Consider the following 20,404-nt stretch of genomic DNA (forward strand, 5'->3'; position numbering starts at 1 on the left):
ACAGTAAATCAGAGTGATCTCAAAAAGAAATGTGGGACATGTGTTTAACTTACATGGTTAGGAACATCCAAGTTGCTGCTAGGAAAGTGGACACAGTTTCTGCACATCTTGTTTACTAAATCTTCACGAAAGATGATGATTTCTTGTGTGCAGTACTGTACCCTGATTAGATAATATTGAATTAAGTATTAATTTTCCTGGCATTGGAAAATTGAAATGATAGTTTATGAAAGGTGTGATCAAATATTGCACAAACACTGCCTTTATCAGTTAGAGCAGCAAAAACGTTAGATAAATTACAATGAAAAGACTACCTCCGCACCCTGACCTCTCCCAGCTCCCCTTCCTCTAGACAGAAAAATGGACATGTTCCATATGAGAAGCCTCTGTTTAACAGTTCTGCTACTGAACATCTAGGAGAGGAAGGGATCTTGTGTTCTTATACTATTTCTGCAGAGATCTTTTTTTTGGTTAGTGTATGTTTAGGTTCCTCTTTTTCTGAATAAAGTAGAAACAGTTTCTAGGTAGTGTTTATTTTACTAATAATATGTTTACAACTTTAACTCCCCAATATTTTTGCTGTAGCTAGCTAACAGTTTAAAATTTCAGCACGTATTTTAAGAACGTTACTTCTGCACTTAAACTGGTCACTCAGTTAAGCAGTAACTGTTTTGCTTTCTATGGTTAATATCAAAGTTACATGCTTACCTGCAAGGATTTGTAGTGAAAACGGAAAATGGCACCAGCTCCTTGAATTCCTGAGTGATGCATTCTGCTAGCGGTGGCCTAAATAAACAGCAACAGATTGACTATAGAGGATGTGTTTACCCTACCAGTTTTTTACTAGGCACAGAAAGTCTCAAAATGTTTAAAACTATAATAAGGCAAATTACCGTGGTAAAATAGGACCAGGACCAGGATCTTCAGGGCCAGGAATGAACACAAATCGGCTGCTGTAAACAGTCAAGGCAAATGTTCTATTTATTACACTCATATCTGCAATGATGCAAGTACAGGCAACGTACTGTGAAGTAACCCACAAAGCTGCTCAATTTATGTCATGCCATGGCACCCTATTCTGGTGAGCGGCTCCAGGTACTTGGAGATTCCTGCTGCAAACTCAGAGCATCTCCCCCACAACTCTGCCCTCCAGACCCTCAAACCTATGTAAAGAGGGCATATAGCCCTACTACCAGGGAAGGAGGCTTTGACAGGCCTGAGAAACAAGAACACTGCAGAAAGGTCATTTACAGCATGTCTTCCCTTTTATTTGACTAGTGGCTGGGAAGAACGGTGGAGGAGGAGGTAATTCTGTATCAGACAGTATTTCTGAATCTTTGTGGGGTTTACACAGCTTGAAGGCCTTCAGTTACTTTCATGGAATATATGTATGTTTTCATTTATAAAAGGCCCCAGGTCTTGCAAAGAATTTGTATGAGCAGCCCCCATTGCTTTCAAGGGAGGCGTGAAGGAAGCAGAACTCCTAGACAGTCATGGGAAAAAAGTTTATGAAAAATATAACTGGTTAAAGTTAAAAGTTAGCAGCCTTTAAAATTAACTTAAGTTAAAGTTAAATATTTCCACTTTCAACTAATTAAAAGGTAAGTTAAAAAGAGAGTAACTATTTAAAAGTTGATTGCTGAGAAATGCGTGAAACACAGTGAATTGCCTCTTAGCATCATTTTACATTTTCAAATACAATTAGTGGGTTTCTTTTCCATAAGCACACAGAAGCCCACTAATTTGCTTGGAACTCACCCTGCTTTATCTGAAAACAATGTTATACTTGTCTCACAGTTTTCAGAATAACAATTTACCAATATCTATGTAATGTTAGATCCTTCTCACCCCTCTCTATGTGAAGTACTTTGTAACAGTCAGTGCATTGTATAGGTATACCAGAACAAAAGAAAGGAGATATTCACAGCCAGGTGACAAATCACTGTTACCACGAAAACCTCTGTTGTTACAATTTTTCTTGCTCAAAAAGGTAACAAAAGGGTATGAACTACATCTGAATTAGAAATAATGAAAGTGTCTGAACATCAAAATTAGACTGAAATGAGAAAATCAGTTTAAATGAGAGAAAGGATGTTCAGTTGCATAGCAGAAAGTGTTTAAACATGCTTATTGCACTTCAGCAAAAGCTGCATTTCAAAATTTACATCTAACAATTTTCCTTTTCTGTCTTGCAAAGCTAAGCCCCGCTACTGAACAATCGCTCTACATGGGCAGATTAGGGAATGCTTGTGTTATAACAGATGAATAGTTTTTTCATAGTAGGTGACATCTCAGGTAATCTTCTCACAGATGAGAACAGGCAGACAAGGTTCTTTGGGCGACTCTGATATCTTTTATTAGACCAACTTAAATAGTTGGAAAACAATTTTTAAGCAAGCTTTTGAGTTAAAAAACCTTTTGTCAGGCTAAGAAGTGTCTGCAGTTGGTGCGTGCTCTTCCTGGATGGAATGAAAAGTAAAGAAGCCAGAGGCTGGGCTGGTGTGCATACAAACCGGGCAAGCAGTGAAGATGTAGACTGAGAAGTCAATGGGTGGGAATGGATGAATAGTGGAGAAGTACCTGGGGAGTTAGATGTCAGGCAGGTTACAACGTGTCATAAATCCAATGTCTATATTTAGTCCATGATTTTTAGTATCCAGGAGGTTGATGAAGTGGAGTTCATAGGCTCGTCTCTGAAGAACTGCTGCAGTACAGAATAAAACCCACTACAAAAATTGCACACTGCTGGTTATGACATATCACCCCTCCCTCAAACCCGTACGGAAAATCCTCAACTGCAACCCATACAAGAATAGGGTCTCTTTCTAAAAGAGATCTTCCCAGAGCCACCCATCCTAGCCTTCAAACAAGCACCAAACCTCGCTAACCTCATCACCAGAAGCAAACTTCCTCAGGCCCAGAGCACACCAAATGGATCCAGAGCATGCCATGACAAGAAATGCAAAACCTGCCAACACAGCTCCACCACCCACACAATTACTACACCCCACAACAGAGCCATCAGTATTCCCGGATCTTACAGCTGCACCTCCAGAAATGTGATATACCTCATCCAATGCACCAAATGCCCTGATGGAAGATACGTAGGAGACCAGACAACAACTGCGCACCAGAATGAACGCACACCGGAAATCTATCAAAGACAGGAATACCCAATGATTTGTGGGGCACATTTCTCACTAGAAAGCCACTCTCTCTCTAATCTCTCAGTCCTGACCCTCAAAAGAAACTTACCATACATTTCCCAGAGACAAACCTATGAACTCCACTTCATCAGCCTCCTGGACGCTAAAAATCATGGACTAAATATAGATGTTGGATTTATGACACATTATTACCTGCCTGACATCTGACTCCCCAGGTACTTCTCCACTATTCATCCCCCTTCTCTCCCCCTCCCCGTCCCCCCCCAGCCTGTCTCTCACCCACTGACTCCTCAGTCTACAGCTTCACCGCCTGCCTGTCTTGCAGGCACACCAGCCCAGCCTCTCGCTTCTTTACTTTTCACTCCATCCAGGAAGAGCACACACCAGCTGCAGAGACTTCCTTAGCCTGACGAAGGGTTTTTGAACCCGAAAGCTTGCTTAAAAATTGTTTTCCAATGATTTAAGTTGGTCTAAGAAAAGATATCAGATTCACACAAAGAACCTTCTCTGCCTATATCCTTAGATCAACACAGCTACAACTTACACCTCTGTCACAGATGAGAAGTAATGCTCAACTTCTTGGGTCCTGGGCTGTTGGTTCTGATCTTCATTAAAATTAAAAAAGTCATCATCTGCTTCACCTTCACTACTTGCTCCCACTCATACTGGGATCAATGTCTCCACTTGTTTGTGCTTGTTCCCTCTCCTGCAGCCAACTAGCTGCCCTGTTGACTTCTGCAAATGCACAGAAAATGCCAGCATGAACTAAAGAGCTACTCAACACAGCTCACAAAGACACTCTCATGGACCCAGAGGGACAGACTTCCATCTTCAGCTCCCTCTGTGCAAAAATGAAGTTTATTTCCTACCTATGGGGACTTCACAGATTTCATAGACATTAGGGCTGGAAGGGACCTCGGAAGATCATCGAACCAAGCCCCCCGCCCAAAGGGCAGGACGTCAGCTGGGGTCACAGGATCCCAGCAAGATAAGCATCTAGTTTCATCTTGAAGGTGTTCAATGAAGGCGCTTGAACCACCTCCGGTGGCAGGCTGTTCCAGACCTTGGGGGCTCGGACAGTAAAGAAATTCTTCCTTATGTCCAGCCTGAAACGATCTTGTCGTAGTTTGTGACCATTCGACCTCGTCATCCCTTGGGGCGCTCTGGTGAACAAACGTTCCCCCAGATACTGGTGGTCACCCCTGATAAACTTGTAGGTGGCCATCAGATCACCCCTGAGCCTGCGCTTTTCCAGGCTAAAGAGCCCCAGGGCTCTCAGCCTGTCATCGTAGGGTCTGCTTCCCTGAGCTCTGATCATGCGCGTGGCTCTTCTCTGGACTCTCTCAAGCTTCTCCACATCCTTTTTGAATTGTGGAGCCCAAAACTGGACGCAGTACTCCAGCTGCGGCCTCACTAAGGCCGAGTATAGGGGGAGAATGACGTCCTGGGATTTGCTTGAGAAGCATCTATGGATGCAAGCCAGTGTTTTGGTCGATTTACTAGCCGCAGCATCGCACTGCAGGCTCATGTTCATCTTGTGGTCAATGATGACCCCCAAGTCTCTTTCTTCCATAGTGCTAGCCACTGCCGAGCCTATAAGGATGCTGTGGGTTTTTTTTCCCAAGGTGGAGAACCTTGCATTTATCGGCGTTGAACACCATCAGATTCTCATCCGCCCCCTTGCTGAGCCTGTCCAGGTCAGCCTGGATCATCCGCCTGTCTTCTGGTGTGGATGCTTTGCCCCAAAGTTTGGTGTCATCTGCGAACTTGGCCAGTCCGCTTCTGACTCCAGTGTCCACATCATTGATGAAGATGTTGAACAGTATGGGTCCAAGGACAGAGCCCTGGGGGACCTACTGGTTACAGGACACCACGATGAGTGACTTCCATCAATTACTACCCTCTGGGTCTGACCCCGGAGCCAATTTTCCAGCCAGTGGATCGTGGAGGACCCAAGGCGACAATTGGCCAGTTTCTCCAAGAGACGATCATGGGACACCAGATCGAAGGCTTTTTTGAAGTCAAGATATATGACATCAATCTCATCTCCCTTGTCCAGGTGAGAGGTCACCTGGTCGTAGAAGGAAATGAGATTGGTCAAGCAAGACCTACCCGCAACAAACCCGTGCTGGCTATCCCTTAAGATGTTGGCGTCGGCCAGTCCATTAAGGATGGCCTCTTTAATAAACTTTTCTAAGATCTTCCCCGGGGTAGAAGTCAGGCTGATGGGCCTATAGTTAGCCGGATCCACTTTCCTCCCTTTCTTGAAGATAGGCACCACGTTGGCCTTCTTCCAGTCTTCGGGCACTACACCACAGCACCAAGAGTTTTCAAAGATCCGCGCTAGAGGCTGGGCTATGATGCTCGCCAGCTCCTTGAGTACCCTGGGGTGAAGATTGTCAGGGCCGGCTGACTTGAAGGTATCCAGCTTCTCAAGATGTTCCTTCACAAAGTCAGCATTAATGGAGGGCAGGGGATCACCCTCACCCGGACTTCCCGGCCCTGTAGCGGGCATGGGCGTCCCATGGGGCTGATGAAAGACCGACGCAAAGTACCTATTTAATAGGTTGGCTTTTTCCTGGGCGTCAGTTGCCCCATCTGGTTCAGCAGGGGTCCAACGTTGCCCCTGCTTTTCCTCCGGCTCCCCACATATCTGAAAAAGGACTTTTTATTGTCCTTGATGCTCAAAGCTAGCTGGAGTCCAGCTGCAGCCTTGGCTTTCCTGGTCAGCTCCCTACAGGACCAGACCAGTGCAGAATAATCCCCCTTGGAGGTGACTCCCATCCTCCATCCTTTGTAGGCCTTTCTTTTTAGCCTCAGGAGGTCTGCTAGGTCCCTGGAGAGCCAGGGGGGCTGCTGTGCCCTCTTGCTGCCTTTCCTCCGAGATGGAATAGACTTAGTTTGGACATTGAGGATCGCTCCCTTGAGGAGCAACCACTCTTCTTGAACTCCCCTCTCCCTGTGGTCACAGTCCCTTAGGGCCTCACTGACAAGCCTCCTGAGCTTGTCAAAGTCGGCTTTCCTGAAGTCAAGGACTTGCGTGTTGCTGACTGACTTGCCAGCTTTTTGGCAGATGGTGAAGGTGATCAGCTCGTGGTCGCTGTCACCCAGCTTCCCATCGATCACTAGGTTGCCGACTAGGTCCTCCCCAGTAGCCAGTACCAGGTCGAGCAGCGCTTTGCCTCTCGTTGGCCCATAGACTTCTTGAGTCAGGTAGAGGTCATCCACGCACGAGAGGAAGCTCTGCGACCGCTCAGATTTTGCTGAGCGATCCTCCCACGAGATGTCCGGGTGATTGAAGTCACCCATGACAACCATGGTCCTGGAGCAAGCTGCCTCAGCCAGTTCCTGGGCAAACTCCTGGTCAAGCTCAGGACTTTGGGTGGGAGGTCTGTAATAGACTCCCACCATTGTGTCCCCTGTGCCGTGTTCCCCACGGATTTTAACCCAGAGGGTCTCCAGCCGTCCACCCTGGTCGCCAATATCGGCTTGCAGGGACGCGTAGCTTTCCTTAACATAGAGAGCTACACCCCCGCCCCTTCTCTCTACACGATCCCTTCTGAACAGGGTATAGCCATCCATACTTGTTACCATCTTGTACCATCTACACTTTTCCCAGAGCCTGACAAAGGGACTTTGATCCCGAAAGCTTGCAGAAAAGGACAGTTTTCTTGCCATTTTCCAGTTGGTCTAATAAAAGGTATCATTTTGGAACCAAGAGTTCTAGTTTTTAGCATGAACTAAGGAACTCTGGGACTTGTAGTTCTTAAGAGACCATCTCTCATAGGAAGCCACACTACTCTCTGCCTCTCAAACAAGAAGTCCTAGAGTTTCAATAAAGAAATATCGTTCCATGTAAATCTTAGGGAGTGGCTGTGTCAGGAAAAACTCTGGGAAAGCCAGATTTCAATTTTTTAAACTTTTAACTTATACTTTTAAAAAAGTTAAAGTTGACAGCTAAAAAATTTAACTAGTTAAAGTTAAAAGTTAGCTGTTTTTAACTTTATAACTCGTTATAACTAGTTAATTCCCATGACTGTTCCTAGAGAAAAAGTCCAGAGATAGAGAATTGGTTTAACTTTTATTCAAACATTCAATCACTGTAAGAAGCTGTTAGAGGCTCAGTCAAAACCTTATACACTTCCAAAATAATGATATGGCCTTGTTTCAAGGCATGGAAGACTCCATGATCACAGATAACCTATACTATGTCAGAAACTTGCTGTCTTTAATCTTTGAAAGCCGGAAACACAACTATTCTGTTAAAAATTTTCACACAGCAAACATTATTGTTACACAAGAGTTGGACACTTACCTTTTATGAATGTTGGGATATTCACAAATTATGTCTGCAAGAGTCTTCAGGGAACCTAGAGTCAGAAAAAAAAATGCAGAGGTTTTTTTTGTTTTTTTTTTAAGGAGATTGTACCTGGCTGGACAATAGGTTTACACTTTCCATTTACTATCCAAAACTTTCAACATGTCAAATTTCTGTCACTTTTAAAAACATACAATATTTTTTTCACTATTAAAATGCTTTCATCATTAATATGTTGCCCACTTTAATTAGCAGTAAATATGCTTACATACTTGCATACCTTTTAGTGACTGAATCTGATTATTCCCAAATGGCGCAGATGAAAAATTTCCACAAAAGAAAAAGCAAGTTGGAGGTGCAGCAGAATAACCTGGGAAAGACATATTAATAATTCATCACAATTACTTTGTGCTTTACTATTTCTCACTGATGCATAGTTTACCTTCTCATCCATTTCATTAGGGTCAGAAACTTGGACAATGCTTTGTCACTGCTAGTGCAGATACACAATTTTTTAAAGCAGGAATTTAGTAGACAAGTTGGAAACAGAGAGGACTATGATGTACCACTTTATTAACAGCAAATCCTCTATAACTACTATCAATGACGGTCTGTTTCACCTCCAAGGGGAACAGATTTGGTCAATGGTTAGCAGACACAAGAAATCACATGTGATTATTATACCAAATATATAAAAACGTAAATAACACAATTTGAAAAGCATATTATTTCTCTTTAAAATATTACAAAAGGCAAATGTATACATATAGCATATCGTACGCTAGCATATTATATACATATGTACACTTCCCTCTTTAAAAATACTTTATAAATGAATTGGTTACGCCAAGGGAAATGAATTTAGCTCCTAATCATTCTCTCATTAAAAAAAATAATATTTCTGTAGATTTAAAAAAGTGTAATGTATTATTCTTTTGTGTAAGTCCTACTCTTTAATCTAATTTTTGAAGCAGCAAAGTTGCTAGATACATCTTGAAAAGTATGACTCAGTACAGTAGCATAGGGATGCAGACAGGCACTCCTGCGGACAGAGGAGCAGCAGCAACTTCCACTTTCTGTGCAATCACAATTGTGATCATGTAGCTACTGGCAGCAACTGCTTTCCCCCCCCCCCCCTATGTCCTCTGCCCCCACCCCAAAGTCATTGCCCTGTTCACCCCACCCTAGTTATGCCATTGACTCAATATAGCAACTTCACTGATTAGAGTCCCTTTATCACATGCAATCTGAAGTTTATTCACTTCACTTCAAGGTTGCTATCAATATTTGTCAAAAGAATGAATTGGTTTTCACAACTTCCGATGACAGAGGAGTTTGGTGACTGGTTTCCAATTTTCCATAAGTGAAGAGTTATTTTCCACCTTTGAGTGGTGGCTCCTTTTTTATACCTTCAACTACTTGTATTCCATCCAATACAGAAAGTATACGTTGTTCCAAAACGCTTTTGGAATGCAGCGAGGCAATTCACAGATCTCTCAAGCATTTACCATCCAAGCATTGTAAACATTACTAACGTGACGATGCTGATTGACAGTGGATGTCTTGAGAACAAAATCATAACATATTTTTATTGGTAATGTGGCAATGTGGGTATCCCCACTAGCCACAGCTAGCCTCCCCCCTCCCCCCGCCTTTGGGCATGCTGCTGGCCTATCTCACCCGCCACGCCTTGTTGGAATAATAATATGTTAAATAAGGTGGGAGAGGCTGCTCATTACTGCACCCCAATATTCGGAGTTGTCCGCGGCTCCGTACCTCCCCTACACCATGGCCCAAGCCTCGCAGATGGCATCCAGATGTTATTAGTCACACCAGCCCCACACTAGGCTCCAGAATCCCCCTGGCAGGAACCTCCTCTGATTCCTCCACTCAGGCAGACTACGCCACCTTCATTCAGGCTGCTGAGCTCCCTGTAGCTGGCCCCCCTCTCGGGTGTTGGCCCCCCTCAGGACACAGGCCCTGGCCTCACCTCCAAGACCAGGCGGGGCCCCAGGCCCAGAACTCTGGGTGCCCCTCGTGGTGGGCACCTGGCCCTTTTGACCTTCTTGGTCCTGGCCCCAGCACTGACCAGTCGAGGGGGCACTCTACTTCCAGCCTCACTAGCCCCACACTCTCTCTGGGACCCCCTTCCTGGATGTGGGGCGATGGGGTGACTCCCACCACGACTGGTGCTCCAGGGTCTCACAGGGGACTCTCACTCCCCCCCCGGAGCAGCAAGTTGTGGTGCTACCCTGAGATCTTACACAACACCCCCTCTACTCAGGGTCTCAGGGCTTCCCTCCTCAGGTGAGCTCAGGTGGCCATAGCCATACCTGACCCCCTTCTACCTCCGATGTCCTGACCCAAAGGTGGGAGCTGGGGTTGAGGTGCCCCGATCCACCTTTCAACAGGGTGGTCACTGGTGTGATAGCCAGAACCAGAGGGATTAATAAGCAATAATATGTGCTTCTTGGAGGCATTTGGTATTTTGCCTAAATAGGTAATATTAGTTAATATAAGCTTGCAAGTTTGTAAACTGCAAATGTAACTTGTCTGTCATAAGTTTAACCAAACTAATAAATTAACTGTTCATGGAACTGACTGGGCCCCAGAAGCAAAACTGTAGCTGTGAGATTAGCTGGCCTAACCGTTTTTTGCTCAGGGTTCAGCCTTAGCGATAAAAACTGGATCTAACTGCTAGGCACACCCAAACACATTCCAGGAAAGCGTATCCCAAGAAAGCATATTCAACTGAAGCCTAAAAGGGGTTGGGATTTAGGTGGAGCGATGTCAATTTCAAACCTAAAGGTGCTGCATCATAATTTGCTTATTGGATAAACCTGAGTCTGGGTAGTAACCTTTTATGATAATTTTAACACCTTTCAATCCCATAGGGTAACAGCTATAGGGCAATATTGTCTGTGGCCCTGAGGCCAACAGATTAACATAAGACTAGGTATAAAAAACACATGTATCAGGTAACCAGCAGGAAGGAGGGAACAGAATGGTCATTTCTGTCCCACGCCTGGACCCCAGACTCCCAGTGTGAGTGAGGATCGGATCCTGAGCTAAGGACCTTCCCCGGTAATCCCTCTGACAACGTCGATCGTCAGGGACACCTGACTTGGCTGGAATCACTCGGCATGCACCTGGCATTGAGGGACTATCGATAAGCTGCCAACCCATGTCTGTCTATCTGTTGTTTTGAACAGCCCAGTGTGGCTAATACCCTCACAGTGCCCAGTTGGCCTGTGACAGATTGATCTATCTATCTATCTGTTATTATTATGTGTTATTATTATTTTACTATTAGCTCTTTTATACTGCCTTATCTGCTTATCGCAGATATCTTTCTGTTAACTGTTGTGTGTGTGTAAGCTATAATAAATTTACTTTTATTCCACTCCCAACTTTTGCCTCCTCGATCCGAAACTGAATCAAACAGCCCAGTTGGGCCGTGATAAAACTGATACACTCACAGTGCCCAGCTGGCCTGTGACAACTGGCCTTGCATTTCCTGGGGGCTCCTGCGCCACTGAGAGCCCCACCAGGCCACCCACTACCAGCAGGGTGCAGTTTGAGGTCATGCCCAGGGCCAGAAGCCTCCTGACCAACCCCTACAGCTCCTGTCCTTACCTCCAGTTGGTACCTGCAGCCAGGCAATGTTGTTGCCTGGCCTTCCACCAGCAAAATGACCCATTTATATGGGAAACCCTGGATCTAAAATGGCTGCCCTCATCAGGCACCTGCCAGCTGCTGTCTTCAGGCCCTTGAAGTGGCAGGCACAAACAGTGCCTTGACACAGGTAAAACCAGCCAAAGTTCAGAAGGGAGTTTTGGATTCTAAAAAAGTATAGAATCATAGAAAACGAGGGTTGGAAGAGATCTCAGGAAGTCATCTAGTTCAGTGGTTCTCAACCTTTTTGTACCAGGAGCCACTTGTAAATATCCAGGGCCAGTCGTGTGCTAACATAACACTATTGCCACACTATGCAAAATGGCTATAATTCAAAACAATACAGGTATGAAGTGACACATGGAGAGGTTTGCGAACTCAAAACTTTTTGCAAAAATGCAACGTTTTCAAACCTGTTAGAGAGTGATCCAAATAAGAAGGATAATACCAGCTGTGAAATGCAGTAGCAGCCTCTTAGAGCAGTGGTTCCCAGACTGTTCAGTCACACGTTCATGATGATGACAGCGAGACCTCTAAAAGCAGACAGTCAGTAACTACGTGGCCACAGGACTGTCATTGCTTTGTTTGCACCTGAAAGCTTGCAATTAAATACTTTTTTCTGCAAAAATCAAGCTAGTCTAATAAAAGATATCACCTCTGCCACAAGTCCTGATTGCTTTTCTTAGAATCTGTTTAAAAACACCAGATTGGTTTTAGTAATACTGTACACCTTTAAATAAAAATACTAGCACTTCTTGGCAAAAGAGCATGTTTAAACTGCTCGGGCACCAAGCTATATCAAGCCAATTGGGTGAAACCTCCTTAAAATTAAGAACCACATAAAAAGACAGAATATTGCACCTACCTGAAAACATAGTGTGAAGCTTTTCTAACACTTCTGCTTGGTCCAGCCAAACATCAGAAACAAAGACAAACATAGCATCTACATTTTCATCTTCCAGTTGTTTCAGTTTTGCAGATGCTTTTACTGAAGTCGAGCAAGGCCCTCCAAAAAAGTTTATGTTCCCATAATATGACCTACATAACAAAAGCATTTTTGTCATTTTTGAGCTAACCCCATTTTCTTCCTAAATCACTCCCGTTTCTGACTCACATTCCCCATCACTATAAACTTTTGCTATATAAATAACAAATTAGAAAATGAACTTTTGTGCTGCATGTGTGCACAAATGTAGAAAGAAGACCATGAAGTTTTGCCTTGTCATCCTTTATTACAGTTATCAAAGGCCCTGACATTCTTCAAATTCATCCCTTTTCCCATTCCCTTGCAGTAGTTATCCAAACTCCAACCCCAAAAAGCTTAGATCAGTGATGCCAACATTTTGGCCCTGAGGGCCAGTGCTCAGTCTGTCTGCAAGTCAAATCCAGCTAGCGGACTAGCTCTGGTGTGCAGGATGGGGCAAGGTATGTTGGGGCCAAGCCAGCTGCATAGAGGGCAGTGGGCAGCACAAACCTGATATAGTCACACAGGGGGAGGGAGTGGGGCTCAGTCCAAACCCAGCTGCAGGGGGTTGGGAGCAGAGAAGGGGATGTGGTCAGGCCCCAGGTGGGCTGTGTGTGTTTGGGGTGGGAGGAACCTTAAAAATTTGACAGTGGGGGGAGGAGAGGAAGTATTATTTGCTGCTGCTCCCCCACTGCCAGATTTCCTGACTTGTGGGAAGCCCCACAGGCTAGACTGGCCCACAGGCCAGGGCTTGAGCATCATCGTATAGTACTTAGATCATCATCAGTACTATAACAGAAGTGGCCCTATCTAAACTCCATTCCACTGGCCACTGAAAGTCTTTCCTTAATGCAACAGACTTCCAGTCAGATCCAAATGGACCAGCAAGTCCAGCTTTTCTTTCCAATTTTTAAAAGACAGACAGACACATGATCGAATGCTATACAAATAACAATACTGGCCATCTGTAGAAATGTTCAGCATCCTAAACTGTGTTAATTGATTTGTATCACACAGTTAAAATCAAATTTCAATTCAAATTAAGGGTTAACAGACAATCACTGACAGCCTCTTAACAAATCCAGCCTGTGTGTGTGATCTTATGCAGGTTGGAAGTAATTAGGAGGTGATAATCAGCCTGTTTAAGCACTGCTATACTGTAGTTATCTTCAGTGCTGTGCGACTGATCTGATACTTAAACAGGGTGAGGTGGTGTTGGCACATTTGACTTTGTGAAGGTGTTACTTTGTGCCTCATAGCCTCAGTTTCATAGTAGCTAGGGTCAGGAGGGACCTGAACAGATAATCTAGCCTGACCCCCTGCCACAGGCAGGAATGAATGCTGGGTTCACAAGACCCCAAACAGGTGATTGTCCAACCTCCTCTTGAACTTGCCCAAGGTAGGGGTGAGGACCACTTCCCTGGGAAGTTGGTTCCAGGTTTTGGCCACCCTAACTCTAAAATATTGCCTTCTGATCTCTAACCTAAACCTATTCTCCATCAGCTTATTACCGTTGTTCCTCATCACCCCAGGTGGTGCTGGGGAGAAAAGGGCTCTGCCTATTCGCTGCCGATCTCCCCTGACGAGCGTGTAGGCAGCCACCAGGTCCCCCCTCAGCCTCCTCTTGCTGAGGCTGAACAGGTTCAGGTCCCTCAGTCTCTGCTTGTAGGGCCTGCCCTGCTGCCCTCTCACCAAGCGGGTGGCCCTCCTCTGAACCCTCTCCAGGCTGGCCACAACCCTTTTGAAGTGCGGCGCCCAGTACTGAACGCAGTACTCTAACTGCGGCCTGACCAAAGTCGCATAGAGAGGGAGTATCACCTCTCTGGACCGGCTTGAGATGCACCTTTGGATGCATGACAAAGTACGGCTGGCCTTGCTGGCTGTGGTCCGGCATTGGCGGCTCATGTTCATCTTGGAGTCAATAATGACTCCGAGATCCCTTTCCGCCTCTGTGCTTTCAAGAAGGGAACTCCCCAGTCTGTATGTATGCTGTGGATTCCTTCTCCCAAGGTGCAGCACCCTGCATTTGTCTGTGTTGAACCCCATCCTATTCTCATCTGCCCACTTCTGTAGTCTGTCTCAATCTAGTTGCAGCCTCTCTCTCCCTTCAAGTGTGTCCACCTTGCCCCACATCTTAGTGTCATCAGCAAACTTGGACAGCGTGCTTTCCACCCCCTTGTCCAAGTCGCTGATGAAGATGTTAAACAGAGCAGGCCCGAGGACCGAGCCCTGGGGGACCCCACTGCTCACATCTTGCCAGGCTGAGTACAACCCATCCACCACTACTCTTTGGGTGCGCCCCATCAGCCAATTTTTTACCCATCCAACTGTGCAGGTATCACATCAATGCCACAGTCGCTTCATTTACTGATGAGGATGGGGTGAGAGACAGTGTCAAAGGCCTTCTTAAAGTCTAGAAAGACTAGGTCCACGGTGACACTGTCATTCAAGGATTTAGTTACTTGGTCATAAAAGGCAATCAGGTTGGTCAGGCAGGATCTGCCTTTGATGAACCCATGCTGATTGCCCCTGAGCATGATCTCTCCTGCAGGCCCCCTGCAGATGTGCTCGATGATTCTCTCCAAGATTTTCCTGAGCACCGAGGTAAGGCTTACAGGCCTATAGTTACTTGGGTCCTCCTTCCTCCCTTTCTTGAAAATTGGGACCACATTAGCCAGTTTCCAATCCCCCAGCACCTGGCCAGATGACCACGAATGCTCGTACAGCCGGGCCGAGGGCTCCACGGTGACCCCTGCCAGTTCCCTCAACACCCTTGGGTGTTATATTATAAAAACCCAACTGAGTTTCCCTTGAGGGGACTGATTTTTGCAATGCTTATTTGACTTCCTAGACTGTATTTTTTCTAAAAGCAATGCTGAATATACATGTTAATTAATACAGTTTACATTGCCTAATTCAGACTGGAGCTAATTTGAATTTGGACTACAGACATCCACATTTGAGAGCTGCAGTCCAAATTAAACCTAGGAAAACGTAAACAGACACTATGATTTGCAAGTGACTTCATCTCCTCTGCTTTTAGCTATGGCATGTTATAATGTATTCTTGCTGTTTCAGGTAATGTAACTTGCAGCTGTGTTTGAGGGCTTGGGGAAATTCACTGAGTAAATGACTGCCTGTGAGCACAGGGGACTGGATTTGACAGGACAGTAGGTGCCTTCCAGCTCCGTGTTTCTACGATAAAATGTTAAGTCAGAATGAGATCATTTTAAAGTCAGTTTTATACCTTGTGATAGCCGAAGGCTCAGTGGGTGGAAATCCAAAAGCATTCACATGAAATACTTGATCCTCATACCAACCTAGAAAGTTTTAAAAAATGGGAATACTCTTTAGTATCTTTAGTTACACTGTATCTTATTTTAAAATTGCTCCTTCTGTGTATAGAACAAGAGTACAGAATAGAAAGACAATTTAGCCAAGCATCCATCCTTTCTTTTATCTTCCATTTACTTCATTAGAATATTATGTTTTTAAAACAAATTTATACTGGTATATTACCATAAAATAAGATGGTGATACGATATATGTTGTTATAATGCTTGTTGGGGTTACAGCTATTTATGAATTAAAATCCTTCTAACAAATTTCTAAATCATGCCACCATCAAAGTTTACTACAAAACATCTGAGTCCCTAGCCATACAAATCCTTGGTAAAAATGTGCCTTTCTAACAAGTCCCATCAAGGTGTGTGAAAGACTGGGACTCTGTCAGCAAAACACAGTATTTTCAATCTTGTTGAATGTTTTACTTGATTATTAAGTTGTTCTACAATTTATAACTGAACTATGTTTATTTTCATGAACGTCCTATCCACACAAACCAACGGCCCAAGCCTGAGAGATGCTGAGGAACTCTAGATACAGTTGACTTCATGGGAATTGGATGCATCAAGACATCCAAGTTCAGGATCTAGAGTTTCTAATCACCCATCCAGTCCAGGGACAAGTCCCATGAACATAAACAATGACATAAATCTTTCACTTTTTTGACACCCCCTCCCTCCCCAGAGAAAATATAGTGTTATTGTAACAGTACAAAGAGAAGAGATAACACATTAAGAAGTAACAAAAAACATCTACTTTACCTTCAGCCAAAACAAAGCATGACTCGGTATACAAGCCGCTGTGGAACTGGTGCAAAGCAGTTAGGGAATGATACTCTTGTTAGATGGGAGCGTGTTTTGTTTCAAAAACCTTTAAAATATGGGTTCTCTAACTAAAGTTTGTTTTGTTTTGGTATAAATAAGGCCAGAAACACTGCAGGCTGCACGAGGCTCAGGTGATCATCTGGTAGCTGGCAGGATAAATCTCATGGGAATAGGAACTGGCCTCGAAAGGTGAATTCTAAAACCTGGAAAAAGGTCCTTTCTGAAATATTTTTTAACTATGGCAACTCAGTTACTAGCAGGGGGAAAGGGTAAGTTTGCAGCAAAACATATCCATTAAAAAGTAATTTCTAAATTATATAGTTTTGCAGCATTTGTTTCCTGAAATTTTCTTAAACCCTTAAGTGACATCTAAAGGATATTGCTTTACTAAGCTCCAGCTGGACAATCCCTGTAGGATCTTCCAAGAAAAATTTTCCCTACAAAACAAAAAACAAACCCCAATATTAAATCCACATTCTATACCACTGGGTCAATATAAATATGCTATAATTTTCTAGAAAGATGCAAAATGAAGTGCACACTAATGTTGGAATCTTCCAGAATCAAAGAGAAGCAGATTAGATATAATTTCCCAACTCCAGCAAGTACCATGTAGTTACATACCAGAAAAGACATTAGGAGAAAAAAAAAATCAAGCTTTCCCCTACATTTGGTAGATATCCAATTATCCTTCCACTCTGGTTTACAAGTTATAATTTCTTTACAACAATCAGCTAACTAGAAAAAAAGAGATGATTAAATGCTGTACCATCAACAGTGTCTATGGAGTTTATGAAAAATCAGACACAGAAAACAAACACATATGGTTTTCAGGCATGAATGCAATCTCAGTCTCATCGAAGGAGACAGATTTAACGTTACATAGACTCCTGCCCCTTTGTGCATATAACAACATGTAAGTAACCATTGTTTTCTAATTGGCATATTCCCTTTATTTAAATGTTGGACAGAGGAGATATCACACTCAACTTTCCAAACCATTTTCAAAAAATGGATTACCCAGCCAGGAAAAAATCTATCCCTGGCTTCTTCATAAAAAAACCCGTATGATTTGCTGTTGTGCTAGTTCATGAAAAACAAGCCAGTTCCCAAAACCAAGCCTCCAACTGTACAGCTTTGCCATTAGCCAAAATATTGCGTTAGTGACAGAACCAGAGCTGTTTTAAGCATAGCACTCATATTTTATGGTTTTGGCCCCTATAAGGATAAAATACTGATTGGTTTAGTCAAGAGAAAGCATGTAGGTTATTTACACTTAAAAAACACTTTAGTTTCAATCTGACTAGAGCCTTGAAAAAAACCGTGTCAGAATAGGCTTCCAGCTTATACATCTAGGAACGATTTAAACAAATAAGCTTATTTTTAAAACATTATGAGATTAGAGAATCAAAACAAACACTTATCTGATAAAATATGTTATTTATAATTTTACCCTTTAACTGATGCATAACTAAAGAAGGTATTTTGATTTTTGTTTCTTCTCTAAATCGAATTGTGTATGCACGTGTACTGAAAAGTTCACAGAAAAACACATTTCAAGGTTCTGTAGATAAAATTAAAATATCTCTAATAACTGGTGATGACTTACTAACCAAATTTACACTAAGTTGATGTGCTCTGTATTCTGAAGAGAAAAATAATTATCCTTATGCATACATTATTAACGCTTCCTAAGGAAGTGTCCTTTTAAAGAACTGGCGTTACAAAAGTCAGTAAGAGTTTTGCCATCTACCTAAGTAGGAACAAAATCAAGATATCAGTGATGTATTTAGGCCATCTCATAAAAAATCTGTAGTACTGAAAGCAGACCAACTCAAAAGAGCCCTAATAAAATGTGACCTACCTCCTTCAGCTGGGTTATCATTCCTAGAACAATCACTTCCCCAATTTTAGCTGTATTGCCAAGCAGAGATTCTATTGTTTTAAGCTGGAAACAAGACAGTGAATAAGGAGAGATTTAAATTATACCTTTCATAAACCTGTTCTTAAGTGAGGAAGCTAAGCTGCTATATAGTGCATGCTGCAGCTTACATACTTAAGTAGGTAATTATATGGCTCAGACTTATTAGAAATTTGAAGATACATTTCTCAGTGTCAAATACACAGAGTTAAGGGGAGAAAAACTTTAAGTATGCATCAAAAATAAGAACATAGGAGACATTTATTTAAAAAATGAACTAAAATGGAATAGATTGGGCCAAATCCTGCCACTGAATAAATGTATCAAGAGTAGCAAGGCAAAGTTCTTTGGATAAACGTGAAATCCTTTATTAAATCAACTAAATAGTTGAAAAAAAGTTCTTTGCAAGCTTTTGGGCACAAACACCCTTCTTCAGGCACTGGGAGACTCTGCTGCTGTTAATAGTAACTGGGATGGTCTAAAGACATGAGAAGACAAGGTTCTTTGGGTAGAGGTAGTATCTTTTATTAGACCAACTAAATAGTTGGAAAAAAATTGTTCTTTGCAAGCTTTTGGGCACAAATGCCCTTCTTCAGGTCTGAAGAAGGGCGCTTGTACCCAAAAGTTTGCAAAGAACATTTTTTTTCTATCTATTTAGTTGGTCTAATAAAAGATATCACCTCTACCCAAAGCTCCAATAGCTCTGAATTTGTGAATGCAGTGCTTTTAAAAAGGAGAGATGGGTGGTAAAAAACAAATATAATGGAAGCACTTCTCTTTGGTTCTTGTTAAAAGCTTGCTCTTAGCGCTCAATTGTGCCCAGTTATGGAGTTTTCCATCACGCAGACTGAGACAATAATTAAACTCATCTTCACTTACTCTCCATATACTGGGATTAAAATGTAGGTACCAAGAGGGAATGCAATGTATCACATCATCCATCACATTCCTGTGTCAGCCCAAGAAAATACGATTTTTTACCTGGAATTTGTTCCTGCCGTCATCAGGTTGAGCACCAATCGCAGAGGGAGTAAACAGCTCATGTCTATGAGTCCTCTAAATAAACCAGGATTAATCTAGTTAAAAATGATCACCACCAAAAAAGGATTCACTGGGCAAGTTATGCAAAAATATTACCTTTATTCCATTTTAACCAACCACTTTTGATTTAGGGAACACAATAAATTTAATTAAGAAAGGATTTACTTCTAAATAACAGACCATAACCCTGACCAACTGGAATGAAGCATAGGTTTGGGAGGAAACTTTTTAAAGCCATGCAAGATGCGTCATTTATAATTAGGAGTCCCCAATTGGGGAGCAGGCCCCTGTAAGGTAAATGATATATAGAGACCCATGTAAGAGAGGCAGTAAATGCATAAGGGGCTTATGTAATAGAAAGTTAAGCACAGACATCTTTGAACAACTGGGATTGACATTTACCAGGCAACATTTTTTAAATTAAATTGCAAAGAGCATAAAGAAAATTTATCAGCACCACAACATCGTTCTTTGGTTTATATGGCCTGTATGCAGCTGAACATTTTTAAATGCTTGATAAAAATAAGCGCAGCAAGAAATAAATTCATCCCCCCTAAAAAAAAATTTCAAATAGTTTGCATCGCATCACAAACCAAGCCTCGAACCTGGGGCATCAACCTGTCCAACATGGCTGCTCTTCCCAGGCTGCTACCCTATGGCTGATTGACGAGACTGATCCAAGATGGGCTGAAACCTCCAGCAGGGCCTAACCCCACCAGAGTGGCTGGTTGGCATCAGCCAATCTTCCACTTCCCCCATATAAACCCCTACACAGGAAGAGGAAAGGCAACAGGGCTCAACCCGAACCCAGACCACTTTGCTGCTCTCTTTGGCTTATGCTCTGACTCTCTGCTTGAGCTCCTGGCTTCCGGACTTGGCTTTTTCCTAAACCCTGCTCTCAGACTGACTTCCTGGCTTCCTAATCTGGCTTGTCCCTGGATTCTGCTCACTCCTCCTGACCCTGGTTGGCACCTTGATCCCCAATGGTCGCCCACAACCCGGCAGGACATTTACTTACAATTTCCCTTAAATTTTAAAACGTTTAAGATAGATGCAGTTTGACACATTCAGCACTGACTTGAAGGGCTGGTTGTTATTCTGAATGCTATTCACAGTTTACTCTTTAAACATGACACTAAATAAGATACT

At 43.1% G+C, this 20,404-nt stretch overlaps 1 protein-coding gene across 3 annotated transcripts in view; it reads right to left on the reverse strand.

Moving 5' to 3' along the window:
- POLE2 (DNA polymerase epsilon 2, accessory subunit) overlaps positions 1 to 20,404 on the reverse strand; it is a 35,239-nt gene that overhangs the window by 3,728 nt on the left and 11,107 nt on the right. For all 3 annotated transcript variants that reach the window (XM_019496088.2, XM_059723427.1, XM_059723428.1), the window contains 11 exons: positions 19,196 to 19,270; positions 18,158 to 18,241; positions 16,674 to 16,730; positions 16,231 to 16,279; positions 15,372 to 15,444; positions 12,026 to 12,198; positions 7,766 to 7,855; positions 7,483 to 7,537; positions 894 to 953; positions 709 to 786; positions 54 to 162 (listed from right to left, as the gene is read on the reverse strand). In XM_019496088.2, coding sequence (XP_019351633.2) covers positions 54 to 162; positions 709 to 786; positions 894 to 953; positions 7,483 to 7,537; positions 7,766 to 7,855; positions 12,026 to 12,198; positions 15,372 to 15,444; positions 16,231 to 16,279; positions 16,674 to 16,730; positions 18,158 to 18,241; positions 19,196 to 19,270 — 903 coding nt within the window. The remainder of the gene's footprint in view (positions 1 to 53; positions 163 to 708; positions 787 to 893; positions 954 to 7,482; positions 7,538 to 7,765; positions 7,856 to 12,025; positions 12,199 to 15,371; positions 15,445 to 16,230; positions 16,280 to 16,673; positions 16,731 to 18,157; positions 18,242 to 19,195; positions 19,271 to 20,404) is intronic.

The sequence above is a fragment of the Alligator mississippiensis genome, chromosome 2, assembly GCF_030867095.1.
Source record: "Alligator mississippiensis isolate rAllMis1 chromosome 2, rAllMis1, whole genome shotgun sequence".
NCBI lineage: Eukaryota > Metazoa > Chordata > Crocodylia > Alligatoridae > Alligator > Alligator mississippiensis.